At 37.5% G+C, this 18,448-nt stretch overlaps 1 protein-coding gene and 22 non-coding genes across 23 annotated transcripts in view; all 23 read left to right on the top strand.

Annotated features, from left to right (window-relative positions):
• Positions 1-18,448, top strand: part of LOC145254717 (uncharacterized) — a 281,182-nt gene that overhangs the window by 90,704 nt on the left and 172,030 nt on the right. The window contains exons 11-13 of the mRNA XM_080113438.1: positions 3,297-3,430; positions 4,251-4,320; positions 11,811-11,892. Of these exons, the coding sequence (XP_079969564.1) occupies positions 3,297-3,430; positions 4,251-4,320; positions 11,811-11,892 (286 nt within the window). The remainder of the gene's footprint in view (positions 1-3,296; positions 3,431-4,250; positions 4,321-11,810; positions 11,893-18,448) is intronic.
• Trnay-gua (transfer RNA tyrosine (anticodon GUA)) lies at positions 12,706-12,792 on the top strand. The gene is given in 2 exon segments: positions 12,706-12,742; positions 12,757-12,792. It is a non-coding gene; the product is annotated as a tRNA-Tyr (tRNA).
• On the top strand, positions 12,928-13,016 carry Trnay-gua (transfer RNA tyrosine (anticodon GUA)). The gene is given in 2 exon segments: positions 12,928-12,965; positions 12,980-13,016. It is a non-coding gene; the product is annotated as a tRNA-Tyr (tRNA).
• On the top strand, positions 13,152-13,238 carry Trnay-gua (transfer RNA tyrosine (anticodon GUA)). Its single transcript is given in 2 exon segments — positions 13,152-13,188; positions 13,203-13,238. It is a non-coding gene; the product is annotated as a tRNA-Tyr (tRNA).
• Trnay-gua (transfer RNA tyrosine (anticodon GUA)) lies at positions 13,375-13,461 on the top strand. The gene is given in 2 exon segments: positions 13,375-13,411; positions 13,426-13,461. It is a non-coding gene; the product is annotated as a tRNA-Tyr (tRNA).
• On the top strand, positions 14,044-14,130 carry Trnay-gua (transfer RNA tyrosine (anticodon GUA)). Its single transcript is given in 2 exon segments — positions 14,044-14,080; positions 14,095-14,130. It is a non-coding gene; the product is annotated as a tRNA-Tyr (tRNA).
• Positions 14,267-14,353, top strand: Trnay-gua (transfer RNA tyrosine (anticodon GUA)). The gene is given in 2 exon segments: positions 14,267-14,303; positions 14,318-14,353. It is a non-coding gene; the product is annotated as a tRNA-Tyr (tRNA).
• Trnay-gua (transfer RNA tyrosine (anticodon GUA)) lies at positions 14,490-14,576 on the top strand. The gene is given in 2 exon segments: positions 14,490-14,526; positions 14,541-14,576. It is a non-coding gene; the product is annotated as a tRNA-Tyr (tRNA).
• Trnay-gua (transfer RNA tyrosine (anticodon GUA)) lies at positions 14,936-15,022 on the top strand. The gene is given in 2 exon segments: positions 14,936-14,972; positions 14,987-15,022. It is a non-coding gene; the product is annotated as a tRNA-Tyr (tRNA).
• Positions 15,159-15,245, top strand: Trnay-gua (transfer RNA tyrosine (anticodon GUA)). The gene is given in 2 exon segments: positions 15,159-15,195; positions 15,210-15,245. It is a non-coding gene; the product is annotated as a tRNA-Tyr (tRNA).
• Trnay-gua (transfer RNA tyrosine (anticodon GUA)) lies at positions 15,605-15,691 on the top strand. The gene is given in 2 exon segments: positions 15,605-15,641; positions 15,656-15,691. It is a non-coding gene; the product is annotated as a tRNA-Tyr (tRNA).
• Trnay-gua (transfer RNA tyrosine (anticodon GUA)) lies at positions 15,828-15,914 on the top strand. Its single transcript is given in 2 exon segments — positions 15,828-15,864; positions 15,879-15,914. It is a non-coding gene; the product is annotated as a tRNA-Tyr (tRNA).
• On the top strand, positions 16,051-16,137 carry Trnay-gua (transfer RNA tyrosine (anticodon GUA)). Its single transcript is given in 2 exon segments — positions 16,051-16,087; positions 16,102-16,137. It is a non-coding gene; the product is annotated as a tRNA-Tyr (tRNA).
• On the top strand, positions 16,274-16,360 carry Trnay-gua (transfer RNA tyrosine (anticodon GUA)). Its single transcript is given in 2 exon segments — positions 16,274-16,310; positions 16,325-16,360. It is a non-coding gene; the product is annotated as a tRNA-Tyr (tRNA).
• On the top strand, positions 16,497-16,583 carry Trnay-gua (transfer RNA tyrosine (anticodon GUA)). Its single transcript is given in 2 exon segments — positions 16,497-16,533; positions 16,548-16,583. It is a non-coding gene; the product is annotated as a tRNA-Tyr (tRNA).
• Trnay-gua (transfer RNA tyrosine (anticodon GUA)) lies at positions 16,720-16,806 on the top strand. Its single transcript is given in 2 exon segments — positions 16,720-16,756; positions 16,771-16,806. It is a non-coding gene; the product is annotated as a tRNA-Tyr (tRNA).
• Positions 16,943-17,029, top strand: Trnay-gua (transfer RNA tyrosine (anticodon GUA)). Its single transcript is given in 2 exon segments — positions 16,943-16,979; positions 16,994-17,029. It is a non-coding gene; the product is annotated as a tRNA-Tyr (tRNA).
• Trnay-gua (transfer RNA tyrosine (anticodon GUA)) lies at positions 17,166-17,252 on the top strand. The gene is given in 2 exon segments: positions 17,166-17,202; positions 17,217-17,252. It is a non-coding gene; the product is annotated as a tRNA-Tyr (tRNA).
• Trnay-gua (transfer RNA tyrosine (anticodon GUA)) lies at positions 17,389-17,475 on the top strand. Its single transcript is given in 2 exon segments — positions 17,389-17,425; positions 17,440-17,475. It is a non-coding gene; the product is annotated as a tRNA-Tyr (tRNA).
• Positions 17,612-17,698, top strand: Trnay-gua (transfer RNA tyrosine (anticodon GUA)). Its single transcript is given in 2 exon segments — positions 17,612-17,648; positions 17,663-17,698. It is a non-coding gene; the product is annotated as a tRNA-Tyr (tRNA).
• On the top strand, positions 17,835-17,921 carry Trnay-gua (transfer RNA tyrosine (anticodon GUA)). Its single transcript is given in 2 exon segments — positions 17,835-17,871; positions 17,886-17,921. It is a non-coding gene; the product is annotated as a tRNA-Tyr (tRNA).
• Positions 18,058-18,144, top strand: Trnay-gua (transfer RNA tyrosine (anticodon GUA)). Its single transcript is given in 2 exon segments — positions 18,058-18,094; positions 18,109-18,144. It is a non-coding gene; the product is annotated as a tRNA-Tyr (tRNA).
• Trnay-gua (transfer RNA tyrosine (anticodon GUA)) lies at positions 18,281-18,367 on the top strand. Its single transcript is given in 2 exon segments — positions 18,281-18,317; positions 18,332-18,367. It is a non-coding gene; the product is annotated as a tRNA-Tyr (tRNA).

Raw genomic sequence — 18,448 nt, 5'->3', positions numbered from 1 at the left:
TAACTACAGGGGTATATCACTGCTCTCAGTCCCTGGGAAAGTGTTCGCTTGTGTTCTCCTGAACAGGTTTACAGCGCACGCTGAAACCTTACTACCTGAGGCACAATGTAGATTCCGTGCAAACAGAGGCACAGCGGATATGATCTCACTCAAACAGATCAAGGAAAAGTGTTTGGAGCAAAATATGGAGCTGTACATGATCTTTTTGAATTTTACGAATGCTTTCGACACGGTGGATCGAAGCACTATTGGGAAGTCTTGCTGAAGCTTGGCTTTCCTGCACACTTCACCAGCCTTGTTTAGATCCCTTTTTTGAGGCATGAAAGCCACAGTTAATCTGAAGGGCGAGCTCTCAGATCCGTTCGACGTGCAGAATTGTGTCAGACATGGCTGAGTCCTCACTCCAACCTTCTTTTGACTCTAGCTGCCAGGGGTGCTTCGGCATGCCTTTAGAAATTGTGATAAGGGTGTTTTTATACGATCTAGGCCGGGGGCAGACCTTTTCAATGCCAATGCATACAAATACGTAAATAGAACCACAAAGATACTCGTACGGGAGCTTATGTTTGCTGATGACACCGCATTTGTAGCATATATTCACGAGTACGCTCAGGACATAACTCGCTTTGCAGGATCAGCCAAGGCCTGCGGATTGAAGATTAACATCAAGCAAACCGAAATGATGTACCAACAATCACCTGGATCACCAGCAACAAGCCAGCCAATTAAGATCCCAGACCAGGGGCTTTACATTGTAAGCAAATTCAAATACCTAGGGACCACGGTCATGAACAACAACAAAATTGACGAGATTTTTACAAGAATGTCGAACGCCTCCATATCCTATGGACAACTGAAACAGAAGGTCTGGCAAAATAAAGACCTGACTTTCTGAACTAAACGCTTGGTGTACCGCGCCATCGTCCTCTCGTCAGTCTTATACGGTGCAGAAACTTGGCCAGTGTACAAACTGGTGCCCGCAACCTCAACACCTATATGATGAGACACGTCCGGCAGATTTTAAATGTACAGTGGTATGACTTTGTCAGCAACAGAGAGATCGTATCACAAGCCAACCTCCCAAGCATGTACCACCTGCTCATCCGGAAAAAAAAACCGGAGATGGGCCGGGCACGTAAACAGAATGGAGAACTCCCGGCTACCAAAACAGATACTGTTTTCACAGCTGGAGGATGGTTACGAGGTATAGGCAGACCTAAGCTTAGGTTTCGTGACACCGTCAAACGAAATCTTAAGGACAGGTTGATCCCTACTGGAAGCTGGCAGACCCTCAGTCGCGACCGTGACAAGTGGAGAATGATGGTCCACAGGAAGTCGTCTTCGGACGCTAAGGACAGCACATGAAGTAGTATTTACATATATATATATATATATATATATATATATATATTTATATATATACAGATATGATAGAAAAGAATAGACACCCATAGAAACAGTTTATTTCAATAAATATATAATTTATAGAACCAAATTGAAAACTAATGGTCGCAGATTTATTAACTAATACTTGGTTGACATTCCAGGAATGCATTAATTAGGCATGTATAAATTAGTTGACGAATATCATCTTGAGAAATCTCCGAAGCAATAATACTAAAAGTTCAGTGAATGGCTTCTTTTTCTTTTTGAGAAGGTTCCATACAAATATGCCCCACAAGTTTTCAAGTTGGTTTCTTGTTGTGAGGGAACTACGTTCGAAATAATGTTTCTGTTTGGAGCACAATTAAAGCATGATACATGCCCCTTGCGTTTCAAACTTCAATTCAATAATTATATATATATATATATATATATATATATGTATATATATATATATGTGTGTATATATGTATATATATATGTATATACATAAATAATTTTATAAAGTCATAAGTAGGTTCTCTACAGTGCAATTTAGACTACAATGTATTGTGAACTAAATCACTGAGTGGAGGTTTGTGAAGCTTCTTTCCGGTGCACCGCGATGGATCCACAACTAGAGCAGGCAATCAATCTATTTAACGTCAAGGGTGTGAGTTCCATATAGAAACGTTGATTTAATTTGAATAAAATAAAATACGCATCAAGTGCACATGAAAGCCAAATCACAACGTAATATTAGGAAAATAAACAAATATTTTACTTCTTTGAAATTTATAACATAAATATATTTAGGAGCAACACTCCATCTTCAGTATGCTCTTTTCTTTCTTTTTTTTCTTCTTTCTTTCCCTGTTGTAAATTTGGAGAAAGAAAAGTCTGTTGTATTTTGAAATATTGGAACTGTGCTCAAGCAACGCGAGAATAACGTCAGGGGTGTCAGTTCCATAAAGAAACGTTGATTAAATTTGAATGAAATAAACTACGCATCAAGTGCGCTTGAAAGCCAAATCACAACATAATATATATATATATATATATATATATATATATATATATATATATATATATTAATTATATTTTCACCCCAAACAAGGCACAGTGTCACTTTGGTGTAGGGGGCTACTATCAGAGGCAGCAACTACTGGGGCACTATGTTGGGATTTGGGCAGCAAGATGTCGTTTCACGTTACACTTGAACTTCTGCATGTCAGTACATTTAGGGTAGCAGGGACCTGGAATGGAATTCCAGAGTCTAGTCGTTCTGGGGAAGAAACTACTGGAATAGAAAGATCTTTTACATCTAGGGATCTCTACTGTGTGGCTGTAGGATTTAGCTGCCTGTCGGGGTTGTCGAGGGTGTCTACGTCGTGGGGGCACAAGTGCTTGCAATTTGTCAGAGCATTCACCATTAAAATACTTGTAGAACAGGCAGAGGGATGCAACGTTTCGTCGATGGGTGAGGCTGAAGCTTAGATACCAGTTCAGGGCCTATCAGATTGGCGACTCTCTTTTGAACCTTGTCTAGGAGCGAGAGACTAGCAGCAGATGCACCAGCCCAAATGTGACAACAACACTCCATACATGGGCGAATGGTGGCCTTATAGAGGTACAGGATACTTTCAGGTGTCAGTAGTTTTCTAGCATGGTAGAGAGAGCCTACCTTTTTCGCAGCGGATTGTTATTATTAATATTAGGAAAATAAGCAACTATTTTACTTGTTTGAAATTTATAACATAAATATATATCGACGCTACACGCCATCTTCAGTAGCTTATTGAAATCGATCGATTTGTTTGAAAAATTGGTTATTTCACCGATTTTGATGACAACAAAAATCTGAGAGCGTGAATTATTCATTGATTATCATTTAACCCCCAACAAATTATTTGTTTCTTTTATTTATTTTACAGAATAACAGTGTAAACTATTGTAACGGAAAGGGAAAATTTGTTTGTGGACAATGCGAGTGCGATCTAGGTGTATATGGACGACAGTGCGAATGCGCCGATCATAGCAAATCTGAAATGGAACAATGCACACGACGGTAAGTGGCGCATATATTAATACGCTTTCTTATACATAGTCACTATGGTAAGTTGGATCATATATCGATGAAATAATTCCTCTGTTATTATCTACGGATCGATTTATGTCAGGACATACACTGATACTAACTTTAAAGAGTGCAATGCTGCTAAGTCGATTGCAGAGTAGGTAGCTCTTCTATAACGGGATAGAAAACTTCTCACACTTTCTCAGGTCCTATAGCTTTGATTTTCCTGGGTATCGGTGTATTACTATCACATCTGGGTTGATACTCAAACCGCTGACTTTTTATACTAAGACGGGCCAAGTATAGTATATGTTCTAATTCTCCACTTAAGTAATTAGTCCTTGGTCAATTCCTAACGGAACCGTAGAGATTCAACGTCTCTATTCACTTTGGGGCCCGTGGCGCAGTCGATAGAGACGTTGAAGTTCTACAGTTCCAGGTTAGAATTGTCTGAAGATAGCGGTTTCAATCCTACCCAACCCCGGCCAAAAGCTTACTTGGCCAAAACGTGGTGAGACGACAACAACTATGGATGGCAGCGATTACTGAGCATGACGTTTGGCGATTCGGAGTTCCTATCTCGTCACGGTTACCACCTGACGAAGGCCGGAAGAAAAATTGGCCGATTTGTCGTTAAACAATAACCAATAAAGATGAGGATAATAGTCTGCAATAAATAAATTAATCGATAATAATACTCATCTCAATAATAAATTCCAATTGAATAATATACATAATCATCATGATTTTTTCATCAACGTGTTTAAACAACTTGTTAACATTTTTATATTTATGTCTATTTATATCACAGGGGAGACGATACAGTTTGTTCGGGAAACGGAGAGTGCATCTGTGGCGTTTGTCATTGTCTACCAGACGCGGTAATTAACAAATTCTTTTTTTTAATTTTATTCTTATAAACGCGGCTGCCAAATATTTGCACAATTTCTACAACCAATTCTAATATTCCATGACAAAAAAAAAAAAAAAAATGGCCGCAGTGTTTGGGGTTAAGATTACATTTAAAAGCAAACACACTTCGAAAGCTATCCTCGTAAAGCTGAGCAAGCAATTTACAAATACCACAGTAAAGATACATTCGCATCTATTATATATATATATATATATATATATATATATATATATATATATATATATATATATATATATATATATATATATATATATATATATATATATATACACCCATATCTATTTTTTGTTGCTACCAGATCAGGCTGTCTGAAGGTACTGTCTTCCTTTCCTAAGCACACCAAACATTGATGTCATTGTTTTTTTCTGTTCTCTTTGCAAAACTCAATCATGTTCCGCAAAGTTAAAAAAACAAAAACAAAACAAAGAAAAAAAAACAATTATTTATACAAAACAACCAAACTAATCTGAATGCCATGAATACATATTTGAGGAATACATAACTTCAAAGCATGAACACTTTTTTGCTAAAATTATTGGACTCAAAATTAACGGTTGATATGCCGTAAAATAAAGCTAAACGAAACTTTATGAATAGATATCTGGAGACAGAAGAAAGGCTAAGCATTAAACCTTTTTCCTTACCAAAATTATTGGATTCAGCATTGAATGACACAGATTTGTTGATATGCCGTTAAACATAAAGAAAGACCTACCATATCTATTATGAGTTGAGAATTGATATCAATCTATTTGGAGCCGAAACCATACATATTATCACCTGAATTGAGTATACATATTTTCAATGGTTTCGTTTATGCGAAGACAGTCCGATTTTAGATCCACCCATCCTATCACAATTTGGGCATACAGTAAACTATTCTTGCTGCTCTTAGTTCTTCAGCTATAACTAGAGCTTTGGCAACAGCATATTCTTTTCATTATTTTGGCTCTCGGGTATATATCCGACACAGTTAGACACACTTAACGGTGGATCACATCCGACTATATGAAAACATATTAGATATTATCAGATACATACTCAAGAGTCAAAGCAATGAAAAGAATATGCTGTTGTCACAGCCCTAGTGTTAACATGGTTTACTTTCGTGCCATTCCCCGCCAACTTTAATTCCATTTCTCTATTCAATTTTCCCATTTTTTTACATAGGAGTCCCCACTTATCAAGGCCTGGAGGCCACTAATCGATAATTGAGTGCACAGTAGTCAATGGGATAATATCGTAGTAATCGGTAGTAATGGAAATTTGGTAAATTGGATTACTTAAGGGGACGGCTCATCAAGAATTTGTTTGCGTTGGACTTGAAGACAACCAAGTTGTAGTCAGCTGGGAAGCAGGCAAACGGAAGAGAGTTCCACAGGCGTGCGCTTCTAAGGAAGAAGCTTTGTTCATGGAATCTAAGTTTTGTTTCAGGCACCGTTAAAGAGTGGGGATAATTATTGACAGTGGTTTCAGCTGGCGGGTGTTTTTGTGAATCATTGGCGAGGGGGGAATCAGAGATTTGATCGAGCACTTGCCATGGAAATAACCGACACAGTTAGACACAATTAATCAACTGAGAACCACATCATTCTATATAAACGTATATGAGATATCAACGGATACACATTCGAGAAGATGCTGTTGTCCTAGCCCTAATAATAATACATACGAAATCTGGACAAATTAAAATATAATATTTAAGCGTATTGTACGACTAGGAAAAGCCCTGTGTGAATTCTTCCACTATCGATTTCATCGTAAATGCTATTTTCACACAGTTTTGAATGAAGTGCGTCCTGTAAAATTCAGAAATATGTACATGATTATAAACGGAACGCTTTATTTAATCTACAGGGCTTTATTTAATCTACAGGGCTTTATTTAATCTACAGGGGCAGCTTGGACACTATAAGTAATTCGATTAAACCTAAAATTATTTGATGAAAATAATGAGAAAATGACCCCAATTAAATTTAAAAAAAAAGTACAACGTTCGAGATGAAAGGGGTGTGAATTGTGATAGAATGTAGGGATCTCGAATTGAAATGTCTTCTCATATGAGAATGTATAAATGAAACCCCCGGAACAAGAAGCAGAAAGAAGCAACCTTAGTAGAAGTTAGTGTCACCAATGATGCCAGATTAACCAGAGATGAAAGGAAAAGATAACGAAATACAAAGGTCATATGCAAGCCATGGAAAAGAAACTGGAATCTTAGGAAGATTTCTATCATTCCAGTTATTATAGAGGGAAATGGACTCATGAATTAAAATAAAAAAACTACCTGGCACATAACCCGGTGAACCAAGTGCAAGAGAGATTCAAACAATTACATTTAAAGAGAAGCTCAGAATTTTTAAAAGATCTCTCGGTTGGAATATCTGAATTAGCGGATAAATGTCTGACATCCCGTATGATGTCCCATCCTCAGATTAATCAAACTGTAAAGAAAATTGAAGAAAAAATCATATAGAAACAGGTATCACTAAATTCGAGTGACGGCAACGATTTAAAGTAAATTACGTTAATTCATTGCTATACTTGTGCGAGGATCGTTCCTAAAATTATGATTTTATTATTTTTTAACAAACAAGAAAATATCGAAGTGCTACAAAGTCGGGAATACTACCATTAAAACGAGCGAGCTTTTCCACTACTATTCCAACCTCACTGTTGCCAGCGATGGGGTGGTAGTTGTGCATGAGCGTCCGCAGCACATTGTGATACTCACGTCTCTATCCCCACTCTGAAATCAATGAACCCATCTCCTAACTATCTTGACACAAACTGAATTTGTCTCGTAAACGTTAGACAGGAGCCGAAATTCAATGACGCATCTTTGCTTCTGACGCGCGTTTATGACAACGGCTGATTTGTTGTAGTTTCACACCATCAGTATCTGCAACATAAAGATGAAATGTTCAGGTCATGAACGTGCATGTTCAGTCATCAAAATAATACGATTTGCGATTCATTCTGATCCATCCGGGCGGAATAAAAAATATGAGTCATTACTTGTGGAACGCTTTACGTATGTGTTCCTGTGTATATGATTCACGCCGAAACTGATGGACTGATGATTATGAATGATGAAACGGGGTTTAACCAGAAAATAAAGTGTTTTATTTGTTCTGCTGCTACTTTATTCTGGCCAGTGAAATCCTTCTAGACTGAGCCAATGTTATAACAAAGGCACAGACCCCTGTATATAAGAAAGCAAAGCTAGAAAAGTTTGAAAATGCCATAATAAAATAATATTGGGAAAAGGCTAGAATCGAACCCAGTAGGCAAGTGTTAAAAGATAAGGTATGCAGAACGATTGGCATTGTTTTCGCAAATATTATTCATGTCAGAGATAGATAATTAATTTAGGAATTCAGTCAATTGTTCATTCTTTGAGAAATAACTGGATATTAACTATGTCAGTTAAAAGAATGAACAATGCGAGTTTATACATAATGATTAAAAATAGGTTAGATATTGAACAATTAAAATTGGGAATTCTTTGTTTGCCAAACGTGCGTATGGATAGATATATGTAAAATCTACGTGAAATTTATTCACGTGGAATTGCACCCCTCTGAAGTCATAAATACAGAGGATTTTCAATATATTGAGACAGGGTTCGAAGTTAATTAATGAGAGAATCACAGTTACAGTGATAGAGTCAGTTAAAGACGAGAGTCGGACAGCGACTTAATGGAGCTGATGCCCTTAGAAGCGAAAGGGAGAAGAGTAGACCATGTAGTTGAAAAAATTGAATCCCTGACATCATTAATCATCCAGCTGGTATGAATAAAGTAATCATTTACAATACGTAAACTGTTGTGTTCGTCTGTCGTCATTTCACCAACTGAAAGATGTGTTTTGTCTATCATCAATTTAAACGAATTTGTATAACCCTCCCTATATATTGTCTGTCCCCTCGTCCATCATAAGTGAAGTATCTCCTCTCTGATGTAAAAGAACTGCATTACACATTCCTTTAATAATGAATTTGCATCTCTCTCAGTTCTGTTATAAATGTCTCTCTCAAGTATAAATGACATTATCATTGTTCTGATTCCCCGTTATATGTAGTCTCCAATATGTACCCGCTACACAACAATCGAACGACTGTGCCGTAAGGCGGACGTCGCTATCCGATGGACGAAATAATGTTGTTCGTCTAGTCGACGAACAATGCTCACTTTTGTTATATATTTTGCTACTCTCCTCCCATACTGTTTTTCTTGTAACCATTTAAACAGAGTTATAACAGTGTCATAATTTCGTATTAACTTTTTCGTGTTTATATCGGATAACAATCAGAGAGGGACGAAAACGAAACATTGTATAACCACCTAAGTATTAATTGTCTGTCCCCTCGTCCATCATAAGTGAAGTATCTCCCCTCTAATGTAAAAGAACTGTATTACACATTCCTTCAATAATGAATTCGCATCACTCTCAGTTCTGTTATATGTGCCGTCGACTAGATGAACAATACTCACTTCTGTAATACATTTGGCTACTCTACTCCTATAATTTATCTTTCGTGTAAACATTTAAACAGAGTTATAACAGTGTTATAATTTCGTATCAACTGTCTCTCGGAATATAAATGTCATTATTATCGTTAAAAGTATTTTGTTCCAATCGTGAATGCCTCGTTTTTTAGGAGCTGAATTTCCCCAAAATTAAAAACATTTTGTATCTAACGTTGTCCTCACGGAGAACAAGTAAATAGGAACACAAGAATAAGGCGGATATATTTTTTTATAAATTGACATCCCTAAAACATTTCACATAATTGTGATACAAAAAATATCAATGCTATTCATCATTTTTTTTTAAAATTTATTTTTTTTACTGGTAATCAAAAAGCATAATCACGATGAAACACCGGTTCCTGCCAGATCACATTAGTTAAGCAACACTGAGCCTGACTAATACCAGATGGGCGACAATTTAGGAATACAAGGCGCTGTATAGGTTGGCGGGACAGCACTACTGTTAAAGGAATAGTAATGCGCCCCCTTCCCTCCGCTAATCTGTGAGAGACCTCTGAGCAAGGTCGAGAACATACTTCAACCTCGACGACAACATGGTCAATATAAACATACTTGTTGTACCGTTTCCGTTAATCATTAAATTCTATCCAATTTCCATCACTACCGATCACGATGCTATTGCTTATCTGACACTTTACATGAATTAGATCATATCCTCGAGGGGCATTCAGACCTTGATCAGTGTTGACTCCCTTGTAAAAAACTGATTATTACGAATTATGGTTATTCGTAACTTAAGCAACATGGTGAGTAACTTCGACACATTTACATTATCTTATATAACTCTTATAAATGCTGAACTTAGTCATTTTTTATGCCTCGATCACTGTACACTCACGGGGGACCATACATGTTTCACTTGTTTTTATACAAAATTGTCACTTTCGAAATTCTGTGGAGGATCGTAATAATATAAGTGATGAACATTACGAGACATTATACTAGGATATTTCAATGGACGAGGAAACGTTTTAAAGGGAAATCCTGACATGTACGCAGACAACTGCTGGAATAAAAACAGAGGTAAACATTCAATAAGAATAATAAGAATAAGACATCTATGCTGATGACACTACTATCTATGGTAGCACATCTAAGACCGTAAACGACCAAGTTCTCTCTGATTCTCTCTCCTCTGATCTTGAACAAGTGGTAACAGGGGGAAAGAGGTGGCTTGTTACTTTTAATGCATCTAAAACCAAGCTTTTATCTTTTAATCATCAATGCTCTGATTCCCATCTGGAATCAATTGGAATGAATGGCTCTCGTCTTGAGGAGGCCTCATGTTTTGACAAGCTTCTGGGCTTGACCTTTACTCCTGATCTTAAATAGAACACATGCATTAAATCCGTTACCAAGACCGCTGGAAAAATGGTGGAATCCTTGTATCGATTCAGTAGATATCTCACCTCTGATGCAATTCTCTATCTATATAAGAGCCAGGTAAGTCAAAGGATAGAGTACTGTTGCCACATCTGGGCAGGAGCTGCGAGAAAAGACTTATCCTGCCTTGATAGGGTTCAACATAGATTCGTAGCCTTATGGGGGTGTTCTTTTCTCTTCGCTGCCACCTCTATCTCACAGAAGAGATGTTGCGAGTTTGTCTCTGATGTATCGTTATTTTCATGGCAGGTGCTTGGCTGAGCTCCATTCTATGGTCCCCCTTCGCCAAACTTCTCTAGAAACACCCGTTTAGCAGAAAACATAATCACTAGTTTCCCCCACTCTTTATCTGTGCCTAAACCTAAGCGTAGATTCCATGAGCAAAGCTCCTTTTTTAGAACTGCACGCCTATGGAATTGTCTTCCGTTTTTTCTACTTCCCGGCTGACTGCAATATGGTTGTCTTCAAGTCTAACGTAAACAAGTTATTATGAGCCTTCCATATAAGTTAACAAATTTACCGAATCTCCATTACTAACGGTTACTATATTGCCCCATTTCTACTGTACACTTTTAACCCTTATCCTCGAGTTGCAGCTTCACCTTGATAAGTGGTAATGCCTATGTAAAAAAAAGGTTAAGAGAAAGAGGATTTTAACTAACAATTCTGTTTTTCCATTCATAACAAATAATCTATATTCTTCTATACTATTAATAAAATTCTAAATGTTTATTTATTTATGTGTGTGAGTGTATATATCAATAACACTTTCGAACGGATGCAGCGAATTGAGAATTTTTTCCCCTGAAAGGTATGTGTCCCTAGATTGTCCTTATCTATATAGGGCATGTAACGACCAACGCCGAGTCACAAAAAAACGCGAAATAAGGGATTTTGGGCCGTTTCGTTTTTTATCGAAAAAGTTACCTTCCCATGTAAACGAAATTAAGCACTGTATGTATATAGTGGCGGTAGCGTCTTTCTGCATACGGACAGAACTTGTGGCGCAATGACTATGGGTCAGAAGATTCCAGGTTCAAATCCTGGCAAACTCTTAATAATTTTAACCATCAGTTTATCAAACGTTTACTCATTAACCTTACCCTTAGTTATGTTGTTATTTTTTTTATTTTTGAGTGATTTTGTTTTGTGCATATGGGAATTTCTCATATTCCGAGTCCACCGGGTGAGCGGTTATAGTAAGACCATGTTGAGTGCACTTGATGGTGAGTGTACTCGATTTTGTGTCTAGCTCGGCGTTGTGTGTGCCGACAAGACGCAGCCGGTAGTAATAAAATATGATTCACAGTACATGAACACGGTGCCTAAAGATATAAAGGTGGGATTTATTATAAAGATATTTTCATTACATCGAAACAGTTTTTAATGCATACACTTTGTTATGAGCTTGAAACTTGTTGCACAGTGTTGTATACATTATTCGAAGGGTTATTTTGCACATATTTATATCTATTCCTGTATATATATATGTTTTCAGTCTGGAAATTATCGCTTCAGTGGACGGTACTGTTCTTGCGACCGCATGGGATGCCCAAAATTTAATGGCTCTTTCTGTGGAGGTAAGGTGTCTTGTTTTAAACGGTAATGTTATTACCTAGTCCGTTACAACTTACAAGGCTTAGAGGGCACTCAATGATAAGTGTAAAGCAGACGACGATACAAAATACGACAGAGTGGACATTTACTGGACTAGAATATAAAAAGGGACAACTCAATAGGAATTCATTAAGATTAAAACCGAAACCGACAATGTTATTATCATCCGCCATTGCTCAGTTGATAGAGCAGTGGACTGTAGTTAATCGTGGTGTTAACCTTAAGTCGATGGTTCGAATTCGTCTCGCGAGATTTTGAGTCTTTTCTTGTTTACTATACAAAAGTTAAATTACTTAAAAATTGTAACAAAACCAGAGGCGAATATAGCTTCTCGCGATAGCTCAGTTTATAGAGCGGAGGAGTGTTGTTCGTCGTACTGTTATCCTTAAGTCAATGGTTCGAATCCGTATCGCGAGATTTTGAGTTTGGTTATTTGTTCTTTTCCTGTTTTCTTTCCTTTACGACATTTTCCGCTATATCACTCATTTCTTGTTTACTATACACAAGTTAAATTACTTAGAAATTTTAACAAAAGCAGCGGTGTCTATAGCTTCTCGCGATAGCTCAGTTGGTAGAGCGGAGGACTGTAGTTGGTCTTACTGTTATCATTAGTTCGATGGTTCAAATCTGTCTCGCGAGATTTTGAGTTTGGTTATTTATTCTTTTCCTGTTTTCATTCCTTTACGACATTTTCCGCTATTTCTCTCTTTTCTTGTTTACTATACACAAGTTAAATTACTTAGAAATGTTAAGAAAAGCAACGCCGTCTATAGCTTCTCGCGATAGCTCAGTTGGTAGAGCGGAGGACTGTAGTTGGTCTTACTGTTATCCTTAGGTCGATGGTTAAAATCCGTCTCGCGAGATTTTGTGTTTGGTTATTTATTCTTTTCCTGTTTTCATTCCTTTACGACATTTTCCGCTATTTCTCTTTTTTCTTGTTTACCATACACAAGTTAAATTACTTAGAAATGTTAAGAAAAGCAGCGCCGTCTATAGCTTCTCGCGATAGCTCAGTTGGTAGAGCGGAGGACTGTAGTTGGTCTTACTGTTATCCTTAGGTCGATGGTTCGAGTCCGTCTACCGAGATTTTGTGTTTGGTTATTTATTCTTTTCCTGTTTTCATTTCTTTACGACATTTTCCGCTATTTCTCTGTTTTCTTGTTTACCATACACAAGTAAAATTACATAGAAATGTTAAGAAAAGCAACGCCGTCTATAGCTTCTCGCGATAGCTCAGTTGGTAGAGCGGAGGACTGTAGTTAGTCTTACTGTTATCCTTAGGTCGATGGTTAAAATCCGTCTCGCGAGATTTTGTGTTTGGTTATTTATTCTTTTCCTGTTTTCATTCCTTTACGACATTTTCCGCTATTTCTCTCTTTTCTTGTTTACTACACACAAGTTAAATTACTTAGAAATGTTAAGAAAAGCAGCGCCGTGTATAGCTTCTCGCGATAGCTCAGTTGGTAGAGCGGAGGACTGTAGTTGGTCTTACTGTTATCCTTAGGTCGATGGTTCGAATCCGTCTCGTTAGATTCTGTGTTTGGTTATTTATTCTTTCCCTGTTTTCATTCCTTTACGACATTTTCCGCTATTTCTCTCTTTTCTTGTTTACTATACACAAGTTAAATTACTTAAACATTTTAACAAAAGCAGCGCCGTCTATAGCTTCTCGCAATAGCTAAGTTGGTAGAGCTGAGGACTGTAGTTGGTCCTACTGTTATCCTTAGGTCGATGGTTCGATTCCGTCTCGCGAGATTTTGTGTTTGGTTATTTATTCTTTTCCTGTTTTCATTCCTTTACGACATTTTCCGCTATTTCTCTCTTTTCTTGTTTACTATACACAAGTTAAATTACTTAGAAATTTTAAGAAAAGCAGCGGCGTCTATAGCTTCTCGCGATATCTCAGTTGGTAGAGCGGAGGACTGTAGTTGGTCTTACTGTTATCCTAAGGTCGATGGTTAAAATCAATCTAGCGAGATTTTGTGTTTGGTTATTTATTCTTTTCCTGTTTTCATTCCTTTACGACATTTTCCGCTATTTCTCTCTTTTCTTGTTTACTATACACAAGTTAAATTACTTAGAAATTTTAAGAAAAGCAGCGGCGTCTATAGCTTCTCGCGATAGCTCAGTTGGTAGAGCGGAGGACTGTAGTTGGTCTTACTGTTATCCTTAGGTCGATGGTTCGAATCCGTCTCGCGAGATTTTGTGTTTGGTTATTTATTCTTTTCCTGTTTTCATTCCTTTACGACATTTTCCGCTATTTCTCTCTTTTCTTGTTTACTATACACAAGTTAAATTACTTAGAAATGTTAAGAAAAGCAGCGGCGTCTATAGCTTCTCGCGATAGCTCAGTTGGTAGAGCGGAGGACTGTAGTTGGTCTTACTGTTATCCTTAGGTCGATGGTTCGAATCCGTCTCGCGAGATTTTGTGTTTGGTTATTTATTCTTTTCCTGTTTTCATTCCTTTACGACATTTTCCGCTATTTCTCTCTTTTCTTGTTTACTATACACAAGTTAAATTACTTAGAAATTTTAAGAAAAGCAGCGGCGTCTATAGCTTCTCGCGATAGCTCAGTTGGTAGAGCGGAGGACTGTAGTTGGTCTTACTGTTATCCTTAGGTCGATGGTTCGAATCCGTCTCGTTAGATTTTGTGTTTGGTTATTTATTCTTTTCCTGTTTTCATTCCTTTACGACATTTTTCGCTATTTCTCTCTTTTCTTGTTTACTATACACAAGTTAAATTACTTAGAAATTTTAAGAAAAGCAGCGGCGTCTATAGCTTCTCGCGATAACTCAGTTGGTAGAGCGGAGGACTGTAGTTGGTCTTACTGTTATCCTAAGGTCGATGGTTAAAATCAATCTCGCGAGATTTTGTGTTTGGTTATTTATTCTTTTCCTGTTTTCATTCCTTTACGACATTTTCCGCTATTTCTCTCTTTTCTTGTTTACTATACACAAGTTAAATTACTTAGAAATTTTAAGAAAAGCAGCGGCGTCTATAGCTTCTCGCGATAGCTCAGTTGGTAGAGCGGAGGACTGTAGTTGGTCTTACTGTTATCCTTAGGTCGATGGTTCGAATCCGTCTCGCGAGATTTTGTGTTTGGTTATTTATTCTTTTCCTGTTTTCATTCCTTTACGACATTTTCCGCTATTTCTCTCTTTTCTTGTTTACTATACACAAGTTAAATTACTTAGAAATTTTAAGAAAAGCAGCGCCGTCTACAGCTTCTCGCGATAGCTCAGTTCGTAGAGCGGAGGACTGTAGTTGGTCTTACTGTTATCCTTAGGTCGATGGTTAAAATCCGTCTCGCGAGATTTTGTGTTTGGCTATTTATTCTTTTCCTGTTTTCATTCCTTTACGACATTTTTCGCTATTTCTCTCTTTTCTTGTTTACTATACACAAGTTAAATTACTTAGAAATTTTAAGAAATGCAGCGCCGTCTACAGCTTCTCGCGATAGCTCAGTTCGTAGAGCGGAGGACTGTAGTTGGTCTTACTGTTATCCTTAGGTCGATGGTTAAAATCTTTCTCGCGAGATTTTGTGTTTGGTTATTTATTCTTTTCCTGTTTTCATTCCTTTACGACATTTTCCGCTATTTCTCTCTTTTCTTGTTTACCATACACAAGTTAAATTACATAGAAATGTAAAGAAAAGCAGCGTCGTCAACAGCTTCTCGCGATAGCTCAGTTGGTAGAGCGGAGGACTGTAGTTGGTCTTACTGTTATCCTTAGGTCGATGGTTAAAATCCGTCTCGCGAGATTTTGTGTTTGGTTATTTATTCTTTTCCTGTTTTCATTCCTTTACGACATTTTCCGCTATTTCTCTCTTTTCTTGTTTACTATACACAAGTTAAATTACTTAGAAATGTTAAGAAAAGCAACGCCGTCTATAGCTTCTCGCGATAGCTCAGTTGGTAGAGCGGAGGACTGTAGTTGGTCTTGCTGTTATCCTTAGGTCGATGGTTAAAATCCGTCTCGCGAGATTTTGTGTTTGGTTATTTATTCTTTTCCTGTTTTCATTCCTTTACGACATTTTCCGCTATTTCTCTTTTTTCTTGTTTACCATACACAAGTTAAATTACTTAGAAATGTTAAGAAAAGCAGCGCCGTCTATAGCTTCTCGCGATAGCTCAGTTGGTAGAGCGGAGGACTGTAGTTGGTCTTACTGTTATCCTTAGGTCGATGGTTCGAGTCCGTCTCGCGAGATTTTGTGTTTGGTTATTTATTCTTTTCCTGTTTTCATTTCTTTACGACATTTTCCGCTATTTCTCTGTTTTCTTGTTTACCATACACAAGTTAAATTACATAGAAATGTTAAGAAAAGCAACGCCGTCTATAGCTTCCCGCGATAGCTCAGTTGGTAGAGCGGAGGACTGTAGTTAGTCTTACTGTTATCCTTAGGTCGATGGTTAAAATCCGTCTCGCGAGATTTTGTGTTTGGTTATTTATTCTTTTCCTGTTTTCATTCCTTTACGACATTTTCCGCTATTTCTCTGTTTTCTTGTTTACCATACACAAGTTAAATTACTTAGAAATGTTAAGAAAAGCAGCGCCGTCTATAGCTTCTCGCGATAGCTCAGTTGGTAGAGCGGAGGACTGTAGTTGGTCTTACTGTTATCCTTAGGTCGATGGTTCGAATCCGTCTCGCGAGATTTTGTGTTTGGTTATTTATTCTTTTCCTGTTTTCATCCCTTTACGACATTTTCCGCTATTTCTCTGTTTTCTTGTTTACCATACACAAGTCAAATTACATAGAAATGTTAAGAAAAGCAGCGCCGTCTATAGCTTCTCGCGATAGCTCAGTTGGTAGAGCGGAGGACTGTAGTTGGTCTTACTGTCATCCTTAGGTCGATGGTTCGAATCCGTCTCGCGAGATTTTGTGTTTGGTTATTTATACTTTTCCTGTTTTCATTCCTTTACGACATTTTCCGCTATTTCTCTCTTTTCTTGTTTACCATACACAAGTTAAATTACATAGAAATGTTAAGAAAAGCAACGCCGTCTATAGCTTCTCGCGATAGCTCAGTTGGTAGAGCGGAGGACTGTAGTTGGTCTTACTGTTATCCTTAGGTCGATGGTTAAAATCCGTCTCGCGAGATTTTGTGTTTGGTTATTTATTCTTTTCCTGTTTTCATTCCTTTACGACATTTTCCGCTATTTCTCTCTTTTCTTGTTTACTACACACAAGTTGAATTACTTAGAAATTTTAACAAAAGCAGCGCCGTCTACAACTTCTCGCGATAGCTCAGTTGGTAGAGCGGAGGACTGTAGTTGGTCTTACTGTTATCCTTAGGTCGATGGTTCGAATCCGTCTCGTTAGATTTTGTGTTTGGTTATTTATTCTTTTCCTGTTTTCATTCCTTTACGACATTTTTCGCTATTTCTCTCTTTTCTTGTTTACTATACACAAGTTAAATTACTTAGAAATTTTAAGAAAAGCAGCGGCGTCTATAGCTTCTCGCGATATCTCAGTTGGTAGAGCGGAGGACTGTAGTTGGTCTTACTGTTATCCTTAGGTCGATGGTTAAAATCCGTCTCGCGAGATTTTGTGTTTGGTTATTTATTCTTTTCCTGTTTTCATTCCTTTACGACATTTTCCGCTATTTCTCTCTTTTCTTGTTTACCATACACAAGTTAAATTACATAGAAATGTAAAGAAAAGCAGCGTCGTCTATAGCTTCTCGCGATAGCTCAGTTGGTAGAGCGGAGGACTGTAGTTGGTCTTACTGTTATCCTTAGGTCGATGGTTAAAATCCGTCTCGCGAGATTTTGTGTTTGGTTATTTATTCTTTTCCGGTTTTCATTCCTTTACGACATTTTCCGCTATTTCTCTCTTTTCTTGTTTACTATACACAAGTTAAATTACATAGAAATGTTAAGAAAAGCAACGCCGTCTATAGCTTCTCGCGATAGCTCAGTTGGTAGAGCGGAGGACTGTAGTTGGTCTTACTGTTATCCTTAGGTCGATGGTTCAAATCCGTCTCGCGAGATTTTGTGTTTGGTTATTTATTCTTTTCCTGTTTTCATTCCTTTACGACATTTTCCGCTATTTCTCTCTTTTCTTGTTTACCATACACAAGTTTAATTACATAGAAATGTAAAGAAAAGCAGCGTCGTCTATAGCTTCTCGCGATAGCTCAGTTGGTAGAGCGGAGGACTGTAGTTGGTCTTACTGTTATCCTTAGGTCGATGGTTAAAATCCGTCTCGCGAGATTTTGTGTTTGGTTATTTATTCTTTTCCTGTTTTCATTCCTTTACGACATTTTCCGCTATTTCTCTCTTTTCTTGTTTACTATACACAAGTTAAATTACTTAGAAATGTTAAGAAAAGCAACGCCGTCTATAGCTTCTCGCGATAGCTCAGTTGGTAGAGCGGAGGACTGTAGTTGGTCTTACTGTTATCCTTAGGTCGATGGTTCAAATCCGTCTCGCGAGATTTTGTGTTTGGTTATTTATTCTTTTCCTGTTTTCATTCCTTTACGACATTTTCCGCTATTTCTCTTTTTTCTTGTTTACC

This window comes from Euprymna scolopes, chromosome 30, assembly GCF_053919585.1.
Source record: "Euprymna scolopes isolate OS-2025 chromosome 30, ASM5391958v1, whole genome shotgun sequence".
Lineage (NCBI taxonomy): Eukaryota > Metazoa > Mollusca > Cephalopoda > Sepiida > Sepiolidae > Euprymna > Euprymna scolopes.
Note: the sequence above shows the minus strand (reverse complement) of the source record. Positions and strands in the feature narration are given on the sequence as shown.